The 20,011-nt window shown below is 44.6% G+C and overlaps 2 protein-coding genes across 14 annotated transcripts in view; one reads left to right on the forward strand and one right to left on the reverse strand.

The window, feature by feature from the left end:
* LOC115459508 (E3 ubiquitin-protein ligase TRIM39-like) overlaps positions 1 to 20,011 on the forward strand; it is a 675,517-nt gene that overhangs the window by 166,179 nt on the left and 489,327 nt on the right. The window contains exon 1 of one of the 10 annotated variants that reach the window (XM_030189320.1): positions 18,874 to 19,287. The exons of the other annotated variants lie outside the window; for them this stretch is intronic. Coding sequence (XP_030045180.1) covers positions 18,874 to 19,287 — 414 coding nt within the window. Of the gene's footprint in view, positions 1 to 18,873; positions 19,288 to 20,011 lie in introns of those variants that run through there. 10 annotated transcript variants of the gene reach the window in all.
* LOC115459511 (E3 ubiquitin-protein ligase TRIM39-like) overlaps positions 1 to 20,011 on the reverse strand; it is a 601,987-nt gene that overhangs the window by 120,627 nt on the left and 461,349 nt on the right. The window lies entirely within an intron of this gene.

Here is a 20,011-nt window from a genome sequence, read left to right on the forward strand (position 1 = left end):
CATGTTGCCCAAGATCCTTCTGTAAAACTAAATGTCTATTTTCTAGTATATTTCCACTATTCATGATGTATTGTAAGCCACATTGAGCCTGCAAAGAGGTGGGAAAATGTGTGATGCAAATGCAATAAATAAATAAATACATTTTGAAAATGCGACCATACCAAGCCTCTGTGGTTATGCTCCACTAATAAGTTAAAAGATTAACTGGATTTCTTGAAAGGATTATAGGTAATCAATAGAAATCAAACAAAATAAAACATGGAAAAGAAAATAAGATGATACCTTTTTTTATTGGACATAACTTAATACATTTCTTGATTTAGCTTTCGAAGGTTGCCCTTCTTCGTCAGATCAGAAATAAGCAAATGTGTTAGCTGACAGTGTATATAACAGTCCCTCATAGATGGTCTAGCAGGGTGGGTAGGAGATGTGTATGGGGACTTCAAAGCATTCCATAGTCTAGCAGGATGTTTCTGGGGAGGGGAGGGGGGGGGGGAAGGGTGATAAGCAGTGAAATACAACCTATGTTTTATAGTGGGCTAGAAAACCCAGATCCTTGCTAAGTCCTGTCCGTTGGGTATCAAAATATTCAATCATTCTGATTTCAAAGGTTTTACGTTCCTGTATTGTTTTAAAGTTACCTTTCAGTATTCTCACTGTGAAATCACTGGTACCGTGTCCTGGTTCTGTAAAATGCTGACCAACAGGGGTGGGAACCCTACTGGCACCAGTATTGTTCATGTGATGTCTATGTAAATTGAATCTTGTCTTAAGCATCTGGCCTGTCTCTCCAATATAACAACCTTCGTTGCATTTTTTGCACTGAATGATATATACCACATTGGAAGATGAGCATGTGAAAGATTCCCTTATGTTGAATATCTTTCCTTTGTGCATGACTGTGGGGTCCTGTGAAATGTTTTGGCATAGTTTGCAGCTAGATATATCCAAGGACGTGTGCCTTTCTGTTCCCTTTCAGTCTGTGTTGGCAGTTTACTTCTGATAAGCTTGTGTTTTAAGTTCGGTGGCTGTCGGAAGGCCAGTACTGGTGGGGATGGGAATATTTCCTTCAGTAATTCATCCTCCTGGAGCAAAGGTTGTAGATCTCTTATGATTTTCCTCAGTTTTTCCAGCTCTGATTTAAGAGTGGACTAACACGGCTAACACACCTCTTTACTTGAAAGGATTATATAAACTTAGGATGCATCATGACTAGGGACAGTCACATAAGCTTATTTATTCAAAGGAAAATTCTTCATGTACAGCCACAAAACAACCTTTTAGGGTGGATAGTGTTCACAATGAGCTCCTTTTATTACCCACCAGACAGAGATAAGAGTTTTCAGTTTTGGCACAGTATAAGTTATCAACCATATACATAAGCTCTCAAATTCAATATGAAAATCCAACCTCACAGCCTGAAAGCTGCAAATACACTAGTAGTTTTAATACACCTGATGTGACCCAGACAGACAAACACAACCCAGCCATTAGAAAATGGAGAGAAAAAAGCCTCAGTAACGCCACCCAGCCAGCCTGAAGAATTATCCAGCTATAAGGCGTGGGCCCGGCGCACCATCATAAGTTATCACAAGAACAAAATATAAGAAAAGCAATATGGACTGCATTAGGGGCTTATATAGCCCATTTATGTTTAAACAAAAGAAATCTGCATGAAACAAAATATTGATTTTTATTTTGACTAATAAAACCACTTGCCCCTGAAACATGTTCAAAACAGAATAATCCATTTGTGTATCTAAAAGGTAAACTTCTACAAAACAGATTAAGATCTGATTCCATGTGCCCCCATGAAAGGAGAGTTTAATTCTACTTCCATTTAATTTCAATATATTCCATCATCTTTATAACACCAGGCTTCCCAAGGTAGATTACAACAACAGTTAAGATGAACCCATCAGGAAACAGGATATCCTCACTCAAATTTGGCCATCTGTATTGTATACAGTGTATTTATTTATTTATTTTACTGTAGAAAAATGAGCACAAAATACAGAGTTTAAAATTGCAGTTTCTACCAGCTATAATAATTTTTAAAGGTGAGATCCAAGATGGCGCCGCTCTGCTAGGACGCTCTGAACCTCTCTCTGAAGATGCCGAAGCGTAGGGGGAGAATAGCGGGCAGAGCTTCCCCGCTGCAACCTCCTTTACCTGGTCCAATTGACCAATTTCTGAGGCCACGAGCAGCTGTACTGGAATGCGGAACACAACTGGTTAGGAATGTCGGCGAAAGGGAGATTTTGGCTTCCTCCGGTCTAGAAACAACGTTGAGCCCCGCAGCGCGAACTCCGCCTCCCCAACCCCTCTGTGCAAGTTCCTTCCTCTCTGACCCGACAGGGTCCCCCTTGGAAGTAGGTACGGACCCAGGAGAACGCCGGGGAGAAGCTGTTCTGTTCCCTGACAGCCTTGCACTAGTTCATAACGTGATCCTAAAATGTGAGTAATGTCTTTACTGTTATTCTCATTTCTAAGAACTTTCGCTGCTGCAGTCTCTCATTGTAAAGATATATGAGCAAGGCACTGTGGTTAATGTAGTTCACAGGCAGTGCAGCCACACTTGCTTGGTTGTGCAAGAGTTGTTAGCACTGGTTGTAAGGCTGCCTGGACCTCCTCTCTCTCTCTCTGCCAAACTTGGCTTCTCTGTCTCCCTGCTACCATTTCCTGTTCAGTCTTACTATCTCTGTCCTAAGAGATCAGCCAGGTATGACCTTTCCTTCCTATCTCTAGGACCACCCCTTGCCACCCGATGGCAAGCTCTGTTCCCATTGGCCTCTATCTGCACCCCCCCCCCCTGAGCCTGTAAAAAGCCCCATCACCTCTTTGTCCTTTCAGCCATGAGGTATGCTAACACCATCCAGCCAGGGGCATGGAGATGACCCCATCTCGCTCCAGACAGCTCTGTCCGGCTGAAAATCCCTGTAACGAACCTGGATTTTTTACCCTGTGAATATCTTCTTCCAAATGAGATATCGCACATTGCAGTCACCCAGCTTTGGACTATTTCTACCTGTTCAACTACCTTCCCCTCCCCCTGCAATACAACTACCTCTCTTCAGATCTCCACCTCCCACAGCCTCCAGATTAAGAAGTCTCTGTATCCTGAACGTCTATCTGTGAGTAAATTATCTGTGATTTATTCAATAAAAGAGACTTCATAAAATAATAGAGACTTCAGGTGATTGCTGCACCAGGGTTATGCTCCATGATATTGGGGCTTCTAGTTACCAAGCCCCGAGAGTCATGACAGAAGCGACGAATCTATCTGAGGTGGGAATGGAGGGCAGTTTGCCCATGGAGCCGGCGGGGAATGAAGGGAGAGAAACTGAGAGCTGAAGTGAGGTTCGTGAGCAGCTTCCAGTAAGGTTTGAATTGCCTAAAGAGTTAGCGGTAAAACCAAAAAAAGTGACTCTAGATGTTTTGTGGGACTTAATGTCTAACCTGGGACAGCTTTTCCTTAAACAAGTTAACGAGCAGGGCCGGTCTTAGGCAGAGGCGACCAATGCTTTGAATGAAAAAGTAGAAAAATTTGATCAAAGGATTGTGAAACTGGAAACAGTACAAACTACGATATTAAAAGATTTGACGAATATTAGGCAAAAAATGGAAACATTTGATAATTATACTAAAAATCATAACCTGAGATTTGTCAACTTTCCCAGATTATCAAATGTTCTTCCTTTGGATATGTTGAAGCGTTATTTTTCTGAAGTTTTGAATATTATGGAAAAGGACTTTCCACCCTTTTCACAAGTATACTATGTCCCGGGGAAGAATTTGAATCAAGAAATTGAACAACCGATTGACGTCTCTCTTTTGCTTGAGACCTCTGACTCTGACTTGGCGACAGCCTCTACTTTGGTGGCGACTGTCGCCTTAATGCCCGATAAGAATTGGATTTTCCGTCTTTTCTTTCGAAATAAAGAGAAACCCTTTTTGGGTTTTAGAATAATGTTATTTCCTGATGTCTCTAAGGAGACAAGACGACGGAGGAAACAATTTTTGCTCACTAAGCCGGAGGTATTGCACTTGGGGGTTACCTTCTTTTTAAGGTACCCCTGTAAGTGCATAATAAGGCTTGGGGGTAAAAAAATATATGTTTACTGAACCTGTTCATGTTTCAACATTGATAGCCTCAGTTAAAATTGAGAAGCAGTAGAAGAAGATGATGTACAACTTTCTAGCAGAGTATAATTGTTGTTTAAATTAATTCCCATGTTATATTTCTCCCTTAGATTATTTAATCTTGGATCTCCGTTTATGGACTTGAGAGTCAATAGATTTAGAAAAGTGAAGATTTATTCACATTTTCTTTTCCTTTTTGTTTTTTCTTTTCCTTTTATTTACTGGTGTAAAACTTTTACTATTGACTCTATTCTACTCAAGAAGTTTTCTTGTAATATATTGTTAAATGAATAAATAATAAATTTAAAAAAATAATAATAATTTTTAAAGATGTTTTAGTGATATTCAATTGTTATTTCATGAAATTTATACCTATATGGGAAGCTTACAAATAAATTAAAAAGCTGTCCAATAAGTAAAAAAAAAAACATGGACAAAAACTTTTGACCTCTACCTTTTAAGGCACTACCTATCCAATTGAAACAGCTTTAGACTTGTTACAGATGGACAAACAGTAAAGAACGACAACGTGGATGCAGCAGCTCATAGGTTTGCTTCCTTTGGTTTGAGTGTACTAGAGGAGATGACAGCTGCGCGGGGGAGTGAAAACAGAGATTAACCAAATTGGCTTCCTTGCTTACTGTGGACTAGATCACTTCAAACTACTACTACTACTACTACTATTTAGCATTTCTATAGCGCTACAAGGCATACGCAGCGCTGTACAAACATAGAAGAAAGACAGTCCCTGCTCAAAGAGCTTACAATCTAATAGACAAAAAATAAATAAAGTAAGCAAATCAAATCAATTAATGTGAACGGGAAGGAAGAGAGGAGGGTAGGTGGAGGCGAGTGGTTACAAGTGGTTACGAGTCAAAAGCAATGTTAAAGAGGTGGGTTTTCAGTCTAGATTTAAAGGTGGCCAAGGATGGGGCAAGACGTAGGGGCTCAGGAAGTTTATTCCAGGCGTAGGGTGCAGCGAGACAGAAGGCGCGAAGTCTGGAGTTGGCAGTAGTGGAGAAGGGAACAGATAAGAAGGATTTATCCATGGAGCGGAGTGCACGGGAAGGGGTGTAGGGAATCAGAGTAGTCGGGACGTGGCAGCAGAAGGACCCCGACGCCGGCATCCTGTCCTAACCACTGCCTGCAGGTACGATGGTAATGGTTCGGTCCGGTCCGGAGGACTCCGGCGGGGGGGGGGGGGGGGGGAACGAGGTTGAGGGAGGGAGGGAGGGAGGAGCGGATGTGAGAGGGAAGAAATTGAAAGCGGACAAAATGTTCAACGGATGAAGCAGTGCGGGAAGGCCAGCAATTCTTACCAGAGGCCGAGGGTAATGCTGCTGTGCACTTCTGTAGCAAGTTCAGCCTAGCAGTCCTGCCTCTTCTGAGGTAAACTTCCGGGCTGGCACAGGAAGCAGTAGCGGCAGGCAGAGAGTCGTGGTCCAGCGCCTCTGCCTTGGTTGTTTATTAGTGAGGACCTAGCGAGGTGCAACGGGAGGGATCTTGTGCTGCATGGCGGGTGGATGAAAAGGGTCACAAAAGACCCACCCGTTCCTACACCCCTGGAACTGAGAGAGAACAGTAGGTGGGAGGAAAGGGGGGAATTGAGAGAATAATAGCACAAAACTACTAAAATGTTATGTTGAGGGTCCAAGGCACATAAAGCCTTCTGAGACCCTAGGCTCGCAAACCTGAAATAAATGGAATCTACAAAAAATATAATTAATCAAGATTTATTCAGTGGTTTCACAAGTTACAGTGGTGGAAATAAGTATTTGATCCCTTGCTGATTTTGTAAGTTTGCCCACTGACAAAGACATGAGCAGCCCATAATTGAAGGGTAGGTTATTGGTAACAGTGAGAGATAGCACATCACAAATTAAATCCGGAAAATCACATTGTGGAAAGTATATGAATTTATTTGCATTCTGCAGAGGGAAATAAGTATTTAATCCCTCTGGCAAACAAGACCTAATACTTGGTGGCAAAACCCTTGTTGGCAAGCACAGCGGTCAGACGTCTTCTGTAGTTGATGATGAGGTTTGCACACATGTCAGGAGGAATTTTGGTCCGCTCCTCTTTGCAGATCATCTCTAAATCATTAAGAGTTCTGGGCTGTCGCTTGGCAACTCGCAGCTTCAGCTCCCTCCATAAGTTTTCAATGGGATTAAGGTCTGGTGACTGGCTAGGCCACTCCATGACCCTAATGTGCTTCTTCCTGAGCCACTCCTTTGTTGCCTTGGCTGTATGTTTTGGGTCATTGTCGTGCTGGAAGACCCAGCCACGACCCATTTTTAAGGCCCTGGCGGAGGGAAGGAGGTTGTCACTCAGAATTGTACGGTACATGGCCCCATCCATTCTCCCATTGATGCGGTGAAGTAGTCCTGTGCCCTTAGCAGAGAAACACCCCCAAAACATAACATTTCCACCTCCATGCTTGACAGTGGGGACGGTGTTCTTTGGGTCATAGGCAGCATTTCTCTTCCTCCAAACACGGTGAGTTGAGTTCATGCCAAAGAGCTCAATTTTTGTCTCACCTGACCACAGCACCTTCTCCCAATCACTCTCGGCATCATCCAGGTGTTCACTGGCAAACTTCAGACGGGCCGTCACATGTGCCTTCCGGAGCAGGGGGACCTTGCGGGCACTGCAGGATTGCAATCCGTTATGTCGTAATGTGTTACCAATGGTTTTCGTGGTGACAGTGGTCCCAGCTGCCTTGAGATCATTGACAAGTTCCCCCCTTGTAGTTGTAGGCTGATTTCTAACCTTCCTCATGATCAAGGATACCCCACGAGGTGAGATTTTGCGTGGAGCCCCAGATCTTTGTCGATTGACAGTCATTTTGTACTTCTTCCATTTTCTTACTATGGCACCAACAGTTGTCTCCTTCTCGCCCAGCGTCTTACTGATGGTTTTGTAGCCCATTCCAGCCTTGTGCAGGTGTATGATCTTGTCCCTGACATCCTTAGACAGCTCCTTGCTCTTGGCCATTTTGTAGAGGTTAGAGTCTGACTGATTCACTGAGTCTGTGGACAGGTGTCTTTCATACAGGTGACCATTGCCGACAGCTGTCTGTCATGCAGGTAACGAGTTGATTTGGAGCATCTACCTGGTCTGTAGGGGCCAGATCTCTTACTGGTTGGTGGGGGATCAAATACTTATTTCCCTCTGCAGAATGCAAATAAATTCATATACTTTCCACAATGTGATTTTCCGGATTTAATTTGTGATGTGCTATCTCTCACTGTTACCAATAACCTACCCTTCAATTATGGGCTGCTCATGTCTTTGTCAGTGGGCAAACTTACAAAATCAGCAAGGGATCAAATACTTATTTCCACCACTGTACATACATGGAACATAACATAGATGGTACAGATCATGGTATATATATATATTTTTTTTATTACATTTGTACCCCGCACTTTCCCACTCATGGCAGGCTCAATGTGGCTTACATGGAGCAATGGAGGGTTAAGGGACTTGCCCAGAGTCACAAGGAGCTGCCTGTGCTGGGAATTGAACTCAGTTCCTCAGGACCAAAGTCCACCACCCTAACCACTAGGCCACTTCTCCATATGCATAAAGACAGCTTAAGAAGAATACATTAAGGTATTACATGAAGGTTTCTGAGTAATAAATTGGATTGTAACATATGTTAGGTTGTCGACTATAGAGAGACCCTATTCGACATAAGGTTAAAGTGGCAGTGCTTGATCCTTAGTTATGTGAAAAGATTTTGGTTATGTATAAATCGTGTATAGTGTTATTATTTTGTATTTAAGATATATGTTTATTGTATGCCTTCTTGAAAAGATGTTTTCAGTAGCCTTCGGAAGATGGATAGGTCTTGCATTGTTTTTATGGCCTTCCGTAGCGCGTTCCATAGCTGCGTGCAGATGTATGAGAAACTGGTCACGTATGTGGATTTATATTTTAGTCCTTTACAGTTAGGATAGTGGAGAGATTGAGGTATGTGCGTGACGATCTTTTTGCGTTCCTAATAGGCAGGTCTATGAGGTCTGACATGTAGGTTGGGGCTTCTGGAATCTACAAAAAATATAATTAATCAAATTAAGCAAGATTTATTCAGTGGTTTCACAAGTTACAGAAATGAAGATGGAATTAATAACGACTCAAGAAGCAAATATGTGAAGGTTCTGGAGGGAGCATTGCAATTGCTACTCACTAATCAAGGAATCCAGACACACAATACCCGTTTCCTGGTTCTACGCACTTATTTATATACTAAAATGTTCCTTAATTTCCTTGTACGCATTTCCTATACGCGCTTCCTTTGCTCACCGTCTCCCCAGAACCTGCTCAAGCTGGCTCTGCAAAAATGCCTTTACAGCAATGCTAATTTTTCAGCTTAAAGCTTGTGAGTTCTGTGTCACAGGAAACATAAACCACAGCCCAGTCCTGCATCTGAAGTCTGTGTCTCGTCTGCATTTCTTAAACTTGCTCTACAGTTATCAGCTGAATCTCTCTAATTTTACCACTGTTTCAAACAAAATTATTACACGTTTCAGCTTGCAAACTTTTATTTTCTGAAAAAAATGTCAAATCTATTTATTTATTTATTGCATTTGTATCCCACATTATCCCACCTCTTTGCAGGCTCAATGTGGGTTCCAATATATCATGGATAGTGGAAATGAGAGGAGAATTGACATTTAGTGTTACAGAAGTATTTTGGGTTGCCTGGTAATGGAAAACATGATAGTGATATAATATAAGGCATTATTAACATTACTAGATATATGTGGGGATTTCACATGTTTTGGTCTTTGTGGTATATCTTGTCGAAGAGATGGGTCTTCAGCAGTTTGCGGAAGTTGGTCAGTTCATAGGTCGCTTTTAGGTTACGTGGCAATGTGTTCCAGAATTGCGTGCTCATATAGGAAAAGGTTGATGCGTGCATTAGTTTATATTTTAGGCCTTTACAGTTGAGGAAATGAAGATTAAGGAATGTGCGAGATGATCTTTTAGCATTCCTGGTTGGTAGGTCTATCAGGTATGACATGTAGGCTGGGGCCTCGCCGTGGATGATTTTATGTACTAAAATCAATATTTTAAGCAAGGAAATGACGTCAGAAGAAGGCGGGACACTGAGCGAAGGGAAGGCTAGGCACGTCGGGAGCGCCGCCTCCTTCACTGACGCTGCGCCCGCGCTGCCAGACGGAGGTAAATTTAAAAGAAAAAGGAAAGGGATGTTGGGGGGGGGGAGAAGAGGGCAGGCAGTTGGGACATGGGAGCGGGAAGGCAGGGGAGAGAGGAGCATGGATGTGAGGGCAGGGGAGAGAGGAGTGTTACCACCCATCTCGGCTGGACTGTAGTGATGTGCTCCCAGATACCTGATGGTTGTAGTCGTGGCGAATATCCAGGGAACACACACACTCACAGCCGAGGGAGTGGAACAAATAAACTAACCTCGTCCTTTACTCTCAAAGAGTAAAGGAGGAAAAGAATCTAAATTTAGGATTTGTTCCTGAAATGGAAGGACCAAACTTTCAGATTTGCAAATTATCTCTTTCTTTATTGAATACAAATGCAAGCAAATTTTCATCCAAATAAACTCAAATTCACAATTAGTGTGTGGCGTAATAGAATTGCAATAACATATCCAACATTCAAATGTAGTTTTACATGTATACCCTTAACTTTTTCTGTTTCTTTCAACAAAATCACCTAAAAAGGCAGAAAAGAACCTTTTCAGATAAATACTTAAATTGTCTTTTTATCAAAATCAGATATTTGTTTCTATACTCTTTCCTTGCTATTGATGTCAGAATTTGAGTCTTTATAGGTATTGTGGATGTTTGTGCAAGGATCTCACTTGAAACCAGAACACTTAAGCATGTCAGGAAAATATGGATTTTTTTTATATTTGATGTTGTTCTGTTCTTTAGTTTTCCCTTAAAATGTTGTAAACAAAAAAAAAAAACCATCCCCACCTCCCAACCACCAGCCCCGCCTCCCGATCCTGACTAAGCTCCTGAGGATCCATTCCTTCGGTCTGTGCCAGGGCCGGTGGTGGGCAGCGGGACTGGTGGTTGGAGGCGGGGATAGTGCTGGACAGGGTTGGGAGGCGGGGCTGGTGGTTGGGAGGTGGGGATGGTGCTGGGCAGACTTGTGCGGTCTGTGCCGGAGCCAGTGGTTGGGAGGAGGGGCGGTTGGTTGGGAGGCGGGGATAGTGCTGGGCAGACTTATACGGTCTGTGCCCTGAAGAGCACAGGTACAAATCAAAGTAGGGTATACACAAAAAGCAGCAAATATGAGTTATCTTGTTGGGCAGACTGGATGGACCGTGCAGGTCTTTTTCTGCCGTCATCTACTATGTTACTATGTTACTATGTAACACAAATCTGTAAAATCTTCCACCTCTCACACTCCTGCCACAGACTTCAGATTAAGTGTTAAACGTGTTCAAAGAAATCATTGTTACAGAAATATTAAAGTTTAAGGATTTCTTTCTTTTCTTATGGAAATGAAGTTTATGTCTTTCTATCCCAATGGATTAACATAGAAGCGAAAACACTTTCACAGTTTCAAACATGAGGGACAGAGACAGGATCAGAGCCTGTGAATAGTGGCAGAGATGGGTTTAGATCCTATGAATGTAAAGAATGGTTTCAATGACATGGAGGGGTATTTTCGAAAGGGAATGTGGATTTCGGAAGAACCTACTGAAAAAGGCATAGTGTGAATTTCTAGGAGCATCTTTCAACAGAGGGTTTCTGTATAACAAAATAACAATGCTTAGTCTGTTTGTATAATGTATTATAAATAATTATAAAAAAAGTATAAATATATTATTAAAAAGGCAAAAGGTCCAACTCCACATTGAACCCATAAGGGGTGACCGTATTCAATTTAAAGATAAAGCTTTGTACTTCCTTAAGCAATATATTCTCCATATCTCCTCCTCTCCACCTGGCTTTGACCTGTTTGATTACAACAAACTTAAGATCTTCAATAGTGTTTCCAAAATGTGCCAATTGTTCATGATCACTTTACGAAACTGATTCGATAACTGGAAGAAAAATGGCTTGCGGTAGTATAGGCTTGAGTTTTGGGCATGCACCTACACAAAAAGTGCACTTTATTTTTAATTAAAATAAGGCTGCTTGTATCACCTCCCAAATTAGTACTCACCAACCACCCGCAATTAAGAGAGAGATAAAAGACTATGAAGGCCAGCATATGAGAAAGGCAATTCTTTATTCTTATTTATCAAGAGTAATTTACAATTACAAATGCTAGTTTCTCATGGGAGGATAGAACTGCTGCATACCCAAGCTCTCTGTATCTATCACTCCAAAGTACAGAACTGAGGCAGCTACTTTTATACACTTGTGTTTTACATTACTTCAGCACTTATTTTTCCTGAGAGATCATTCTGTTTTCACCATCTACCCCACATCACTAAATCACACATTCTTCTGTTCATCCCTAATTGCACCTTTCCCAGGCCAGTTTGCACATAGGAATGTCTTATCAGATCATAAGTTCCTGGGCCTCACGATTTATAGCCTTTGCTCATTTTGACTCCGCTTTAGGGTGTACAAGTAAGTTTATAGTGTTTACTTAGGTGCTAGCAGACCATGAGCTTTGATTCAGTAAAGAAGGTCAACTAAGAGACAGGCCTGTCAGCCTGCATGCTCTGCCGAGCATCAGCCCTTACAGGTCTTAATCATGGTTCATATTTCATAGTTTATAATTAGCACTATAGAAATGATAAGTAGTAGTAATAGTAGTACCCATAATATACAACGTACCCACTAAAACTGCTCCAGGGACCTGCACACTGCTGTTACGGTGTCACACTTCACACAAAACACTGGATAGCGAGCCCTTGGGCCACTGCCGAGGGACGGCAGCGGCAGGAGGAACACTCACCCCACACCAGCACAGGCAGGGCTGACGTACCTGGTTTTGGCAAGGTCTCTCAGGCAGGCAGCCAGGCAAAGCAGAAGTCAGGTCCAGGCAAAAGTTCAAAAGGCAGGAGGCAAACAAAAGCAAAGTCAGGTCCAGGCAGAAGTCTCTATGCAGGCGGCAAGCAAAAGCAGTAGTCAGGTCCAGACAAAAGTTCAAAAGGCAGGCAGCGAGTAAAAGCAAAGTCAGATCCAGGCAAAAGTTCCAAAGGCAGGCGGCAAGCAAAGACTAAGTCCAAGTCCAGGCAAAGTTCCAAAAGCAAAATACTGAGGGTAGCAAAGGGAGCGCAGCAACAAACACTCGCAGAGAAAACACCTCTGAAGACCTCTGTTGCAAGGCCAATAAAGGCCAACAGCCAGGGAGTTCACCAGGTACGGAAACAGCTGAGTTCCAAAAGTCTCGAGACCAACTGGCAGGCTAGAAAATCCGGACCGGACCGGCATGACTTCTAGAACCGGGAAAACCATCAGCAGACAGTCCATTGCGACCACCAGGTCTGACCACCAGGGGGCAAGATGAATGAGAGCATGCCACTGAGGCAGAGACATAACACACGGACCTGAGTATGACATCTGAGGCTGGCACGAAATATTTTTAAAGATGTTTTTTTGAGGGTGGGAGGGGGTTAGTGACCAGTGGGGGAGTAACGAAAGGTCATCCCTGATTCTCTCCGGTGGTAATCTGGTCAGTTCGGGCACCTTTTTGTGCCTAAATCGTAAGAAAAACAGGTCCGGGTGAAAACGTCCAAGTGTTTGTCAGGGACATCCTTTTTTTTCGATTATGGGTCAAGGATGTCCAAGTGTTAGGCATGCCCAAGTCCCGCCTTCGCTACGCCTCTGATACGCCCCCTTGAACTTTGGGCATCCCTGCGACAGAAAGCAGTTGGGGACGTCCAAAATCGGTTATTTGATTATACCAATTTGGATGACCCTGGGAGAAGGACGTCCATCTTCCGATTTATGTCGAAAGATGGGCGTCCTCTTTCGAAAATGAGCCCAATAGTGAAAGCAACAGATGGTATAAGATATTGTAAATAAATAGTGAATAACATGAAAATCTACAGATTAACCATGAGACATATTAAGTAAGAGTGTAAGCTCAGTAGGGCAGGAACTCATTGTACTTCTTTGTAATTTGTGTTAAATCTCACTGTCCTTTATGATCTGTCATAAATACTACAATAACAATAAAAATATTAGAAATAATTGGGAGGAGGAGCGGCCTAATGGTTAGTGCAGCAGGTTGCGGACCTGGGGAACCAGGTTTGATCCCAGTGAGTTGAGATCCTAAGGAACCAGGTTCAGTTCCCAGTGCCCAGGAAATCCAGGAGAGGGGAGCAGGGTTGGCTTTGGTGGGAGCTGGGAAATAATCTGATGATGCAGCCAACCTGCCTGAGTCCCCCCTCCCCCAATGATACAGCCCCCTATAGTGGTGAAATCAAGTGCTCATGGCCCAGCCCTCATGAGGCTCATTGAGGAAGGGAAGGGATTTTGCATTTAGCGCAAGGTGAGTTACATTTAGGTATTTTCCTGTCCCTGGAGGGGTTGTTACCAGCTGAGGCAATGAACCAATGATCACAAGAAGATACACACTGGTGTCCTGGGCAGTGACCCCTAGCGACAACCCTGAGCACCAGCAAACTTTACAGGTACAAAGTGTCCATCACAAAATACATGTTCCAGTGCATTTCACTCGTCCTCTGCCCATGACAATGGTGGGGCCAGATAAAATTACCGGTATTGTACCTTTTAGAACGTGGGAACCTTTACTCATAAGAAGGTCAATTTTTAGCTTCTGATTTTATCCTGGTAACATCTTTTGAAAACTGACCCCTTAGGAACTACAGACACCAGAACCTACTGTCACTGAGGCCAGTGCTGTAATCTGTAAATGCCGACCTGTCGCCATTATCCCTTGTGCCTCCTCATAATCCTCAGAACCTGTGACCTCTCCCAACCTACTCAAATGATTGAAATTCCACTTTATTAGACACAGTGAAGGATTTGTTCAATTCTGCGGGTGCTCAAGAATCCACTGCACGTACGAAGCCCTGCAGCTCTACCTTACCCACATGGTACCTGCCTGAGACAACAGTAATTTTATTTACAAAAAAAAAAAAAAAAAGCTGCCAGCCTCCACCTTTCACTGCAACTACACCCAAACCCTGCTGCTGCTGCAGACCTGACCTTACCAGGGCCAATGCAAGAGTATCAGGTGCCCGAGACAAACCAGCCTTGTGCCCTCTTCAATTAGCTTTAAAGTTCTTACCCCTGTCTCCCCAAAAACAATCAGGCACATGCATTAAACATGTGACATGGACATTTCAACCCCCTTCTCCTGCTCACACACCTAAGTGCCCTAATCACATGTATTGGCTCCCTGCTCCCCATCCCAGAGAATGTGGTAAAAGCGGTTAGGTTAGCGGAGTTTTAAAAAGGTTTGGATAGTTTCCTAAAGGAAAAGTCCATAGACCATTATTAAATGTGCACACAATAATGTTACCGGTGTATCAAATCTTTGCTAGTATCGCTGCTCTCTTGCGTTGGGTACCTTGTTCTTCTCCACGTCCACGTCTCCTCGGTCGGCGAGGTCAGCTCACCGGCTCAGGAACTCCAGGATACCTACTTCTCTGACTCAAAGAACTAAAAAAAAAAATGGAAATCCTGACTCCCTGTGCTCGTTGTGTGTGTCCTAACCTCAATCAGTATTTCCTTTGGCAAGGGACCTTGTGGGCTAACTAAATTCAAATAAAAAGATAAGCAAGGGAAATTCCTATCTAGCCCTCCCAATACATGACCCCTTTTCTTTTATTTGTTATACGGGTGTATAACAAATAAAAGAAAAGGGGTCATGTATTGGGAGGGCTAGATAGGAATTTCCCTTGCTTATCTTTTTATTTGAATTTACTCAAACTGATGGACTGCTAAACTAAACCTCCTAAAGACAGGCCCTTAACTGCAGGCACTCACAGGGCTTGAGGCTTAGGCTGGGCAGCTCCTTCCCTAGGGCAGGCTCACTTAGGTGTGGCCACTCGAACCAGCAGGCTTCTGTGCTGGATCCTCCTGAGGCAGACACTCACGCTGGCAGACACTCTAAAAAAGTTCCTTTGGAGTCTGGGCACCCAGTGCGGAGGGGGGGTCTCTCTCCTTGTGGGGATTCTTCCCTTTCCGGATAGGCCTCTTCTTTACAGGATAGGCAGTCACACGGCCGGCTTTCTCCTCTCTGGACAGGCAAGCACAAACACAGAGGGATGCGCTGGGTGGACTTCTCTGGGATTCAGGGCCCTTGCCACGTTGCTCTCTATTCAGCTCTGCACTGCTCCCAACACGTCTCAGCTCCCCAGTGTGGTCCCTCTTCCTCCTCTGCTTCTCTCTCTGCCTGAGAAATGGCTTCTGTGGCTACTGCTACAGCTCCTCTTCTTGGCCCCAGCTCTCCTGCACCTCGGCTCCTCTTCTGCCCCCGGCTCGCTCCAGACCCCCTTCTCCTCCTCCTCTGTTCCTGTCTGCTTTGGTGCCCGGCCCCTTACAGGACTCACCAGTTCTCTGTCTTCATCTGGGACTCATCAGAGGGTCCTTCTCTTCCAGCCTGCAGCTCACTCCTGCTTGGGTTTGATCTTCTCCCCTCAGAGCATGCTTGCAGCCTCCACTCTTTGCCCAGGCTTGCCTTTCTCCTTCCCAGGTTGGTTGCCTCTGGCTTGCTATCTTTTTCCTGCTGTTCCACCCCTCCTGTCCCCTGGATTGGCTTGAAATTTGTGCCAATCCATGGGTCAGGCTGCCTCCTGCCACCGCCTTGGTCCAAATTCATGCCTTTTACAGTCACCAAGAATCACAGTTATCAAGGATCACAGCTATCAAGACCGCAACTCCACATCTGCAGTAACCCAAAACATCCCACACATGTACAAAGCACTAATTAGTGTACTCAGATCTGATATATATAGTTTTCAATTTGTGTGCACACAATTTCGTTACCAGTATATTAAAGTCTTTGCTAGCATCGCTGCTTTCTTGCGTTGGGTACCTTAGTCTTCTTCACTTCCACGTCTCCTCGGTTGGTGAGGTCAGCTCGCTGATTCAGGGACTCCCGATACCTACTACTCTGACTCAAAAAAACTCAAAAAAGGAAAACCTTAACTTTCTGTGAAACTTGTGGACTAACTAAATTCAAAATAAAAAGATAAGCAAGGAAAATTCCTATCTCAACCGCCCAAAACATGACCCCTTTTGTTTTGTTCTGTTATACAACCACCCCTAATCTGACTGATGGACGGCTACACTAACTCCCCTTGAGGCAGACACTTGCAGGACTCAAGGCTTAGGCATGGCAGCTGTTCCCCAAAGGCAGGCTTTTGTCTGGATCCCCGGAGGCAGACATAAACAAAAAAACACAGTGTTCACTTTTAGTCTTTCTTACCTACAAATGCACTCAGTCTGCTGCCCCTCACTATCTTTCTACCCTCCTCTCAGTACCCTTCTCCACCACCGCCAACTCCAGGCTCCGCTCATTCTGCCTCGCCTCACCCTATGCTTGGAACAACCTTCCTGAACCCTTACGCCAAGCCCCCTCCCTGCCCGTCTTCAAGTCTTTGCTTAAAGCCCACCTCTTCAATGCTGCATTCGGCACCTAACCCTTACCGTTCAGTGAATCCAGACTGCCCCAATTTGACTGCCCCTATCGGACCGACCCTTCACTTGTCTATTAGATTGTAAGCTCTTTGAGCAGGGACTGTCTCTCTTTGTTAAATTGTTCAGCGCTGCGTAACCCTAGTAGCGCTCTAGAAATGTTAAGTAGTAGTAGTAGTAGTAGTCTGGCCACTCAGTGCAGGGGGATGCCCCTTTCTCTCTCTTTGTGGATGCTCAAACCAGCAAGCTTCTGGGCTAGATCCCTCTTGCGGCAGGCACTAAAAAAGCACAGTTCCTTTTCTTATCTGGGCACTCAGTGCAAGGGGGGGTGTCTCTTTCTCTCTGGAGCCTCTTCTTTACAGGACAGACAGTCGCACAGCCGGCTCTATCTCTTCTCTGGGCAGGTAAGCACACACACACACACACACACGGATGCACTGGGTGGACTCCTCTGGGATTCTATTCCGCTCTGCACTGCTCCCAACACGTTTCAGTCTCCCAGTGTGTTCCCTTCTCTCCTACTCCTGTCTGCTTCGGCCCCCGGCCCCTCTTTAGGACTCACCAGCTCATCTGGGGCTCATCAATGGGTCCTCTATCAGCCTGCAGCTGTCTCTGCTTGTGTGGATTGGATCTTATCCTCATCCAGCCTGCAGCTGCCTCTTCTTATTTGAGCATGCCCTGCTTCTGCCCCAACTTGCAACACATTCTTCCCTCAGACCATTCTTGTAGCTTCCATTGTCTCTAGCCTCCGATTGCCTTCTTCTTCCCAGGCAGCCAGGGTTGCCAGGTGGAAAATTTTTTTCCCACCCAAACCAGCCTAAATCCAGCCCAAAACCCGCCCAAACTCAAACCCCGCCCCTGACACCCCCACCCCGCCTCATCACCCCCGCCCCCATCAACCCCGCCCCCGCCATCATCGACCTCGCCCCCGCCGTCATCGACCCCGCCTCCCCCGTCACCGGCCCCGCCTCCCCCGTCATCGGCCCTGCCCAGAACGTCACTAACCCCGCCCCCCGCGGCCGAAAAAACCGCCTGAAAACCGCCCAAAAGAAAAAAAAGAAGCCCAAAAAACCGCAACCCGCCGTGGGCAAAAATTTCCCGCGGCGGGTCGCGGAAAACCGCCCAATTGGGCGGTAAAGCCGCCCACCTGGCAACACTGCAGGCAGCCTCTGCACTGTAAAACTTTTTTTTTTCTTTGTTCTACTCCTCCTGCCCCCTGGATTGGCTCAAAATTTGCGCCAATCTAAGGATCAGACTGCCTCCTGCCACCTCATTGGTTCAAATTCGTGCCTTTTTGCAGATCCTGTCTCCTATTGGCTATCTCACACACTGTCCCCTCCTCTACTTCCAGTTCTCAAACAGCAAATCAGGAGCCTTGTACTGTGCTCTCAGACAGCCAATCGGGAGATTTGTAACAAGTTTCACTGTCCCCTCCATACAGATTCAAACTCATGAAACTTTAAAAACACACATCTAGCAGCCATGGACATCTGAGTTCTTTGCACAACAGTGCTGGAGCATTTTAAACAGTGTCAGTGCTGTTTCTGGGCTGCCCTGAGCCCTCTGTACCTCCCTGCAAGATGCCCCCCTCTCAGGGAAAGGGGGGGCAAGGTAACGGCTTCTTTTTTTTCTATATTTACACAAACTCATCAAATTTAAACACACCTCTGGCATCTATGGGCAGGCACCTGAGTTCTTAGTTTTATAACAGTGCTGGAGCATTTTAAACAGTGTCAGTGCTGTTTCTGGGCTGCCCTGAGCCCTCTGTACCTCCCTGCAAGATGCCCCCCTCTCAGGGAAAGGGGGGGGGGGACAAGGTAAAGGCTTCTTTTCTTCTCTATATTTACACAAACTCATCAAATTTAAACACACCTCTGGCATCTATGGGCAGGCACCTGAGTTCTTAGTTTTATAACAGTGCTGGAGCATTTTAAACAGTGTCAGTGCTGTTTCTGGGCTGCCCTGAGCCCTCTGTACCTCCCTGCAAGATGCCCCCCTCTCAGGGAAAGGGGGGGGGGGGACAAGGTAAAGGCTTCTTTTCTTCTCTATATTTACACACTACACAAAGTCCTTGACAAACATCCTGTTCGACACAGACACTCCCTTGGTTTTAAAATGTGAAACAGTAACTGAATTCCTGCTCTCATAATTTTTTCCTGTAGGAATCATGGCTGCTACAAACCCTGCTGAGAGTCTGCGAGATGAAGCTTCTTGTTCTATTTGTCTGGATTATTTTAAAGATCCGGTGATGACAGACTGTGGACACAACTTCTGCCGCTCCTGTATCACTCAGACCTGGAAGGGGAGAGACACAGACTTCCCCTGTCCCCAGTGCATGAAAACATCTCAGGAGAGAAACCTCAGACCTAACAGGCAGCTGGCAAATATGACAGAAATGGTGAAAAAGCTCTATCAGAATTTACTGAGACGAAAAGAGGAGAATCTGTGTGAGGAACATGAAGAGAAACTGAAGCTGTTTTGTCAAGAGGATCAGAGAGCAATTTGTTTGGTCTGTGACAGATCCAGGGATCACAGATCTCACACTGTGATCCCCGTAGAGGAGGCTGTGCAGGAATACAAGGTATGTGTATTTAATGAAGTTACTGAAAATTTACATTTTCAGTCTCATAAAACTAAACGGAGTTGAATTAGCAGAGTTTGAAACATGAGTAGTAAGATCAATCATCAAAACTTGAACCCTGGCTGCTGTCTATTTAGGCATCTTCCATATTTATTTATTTATTTTATTGCATTGCATTTGTATCCCACATTTTCCCACCTTTTTGCGGGCTCAGTGTGGCTTACAATAAGTTGTGAGAGATAGATATACAATTTGTTACTACTCGGTTATGGATTACATTGTGAGGAGTTATGCGAGACAAACTCAGAGTATCATTAATGAATATAACAATGGAAAAGAGCAGTGAAACATTGGGGAACAACGGGAAACTAAAAGGGGCAGTACATAACAACAAGAAAGCATATGGTATACATTTTCTGTGAGTAGAAGTATGAGTGTGGTGAGATTGCAGGGGATGAGAATTCAGAGTGGCTGTATTGAAGCATTATTGAACCGTGGGTGTGGGTTTTTATGTGTTTTGGTTCTTTCCGTAAGTATTCTCAAAAAGATGGGTCTTCAATAGTTTGCGGAAGGTGGCTTGCTCGTAGGTCGTTTTCAGGTTGCGCGGCAGTGAATTCCAGAATTGCGTGCTCATGTAAGAAAAGGTTGACGCGTGCAGCGCCTTGTATTTCAAGCCTTTGCAATTAGGGAAGTGGAGGTTGAGGAAAGTTCGGGATGATCTTTT

This window comes from Microcaecilia unicolor, unplaced genomic scaffold (genome assembly GCF_901765095.1).
Source record: "Microcaecilia unicolor unplaced genomic scaffold, aMicUni1.1, whole genome shotgun sequence".
In the NCBI taxonomy this organism is placed as follows: Eukaryota; Metazoa; Chordata; class Amphibia; order Gymnophiona; family Siphonopidae; genus Microcaecilia; species Microcaecilia unicolor.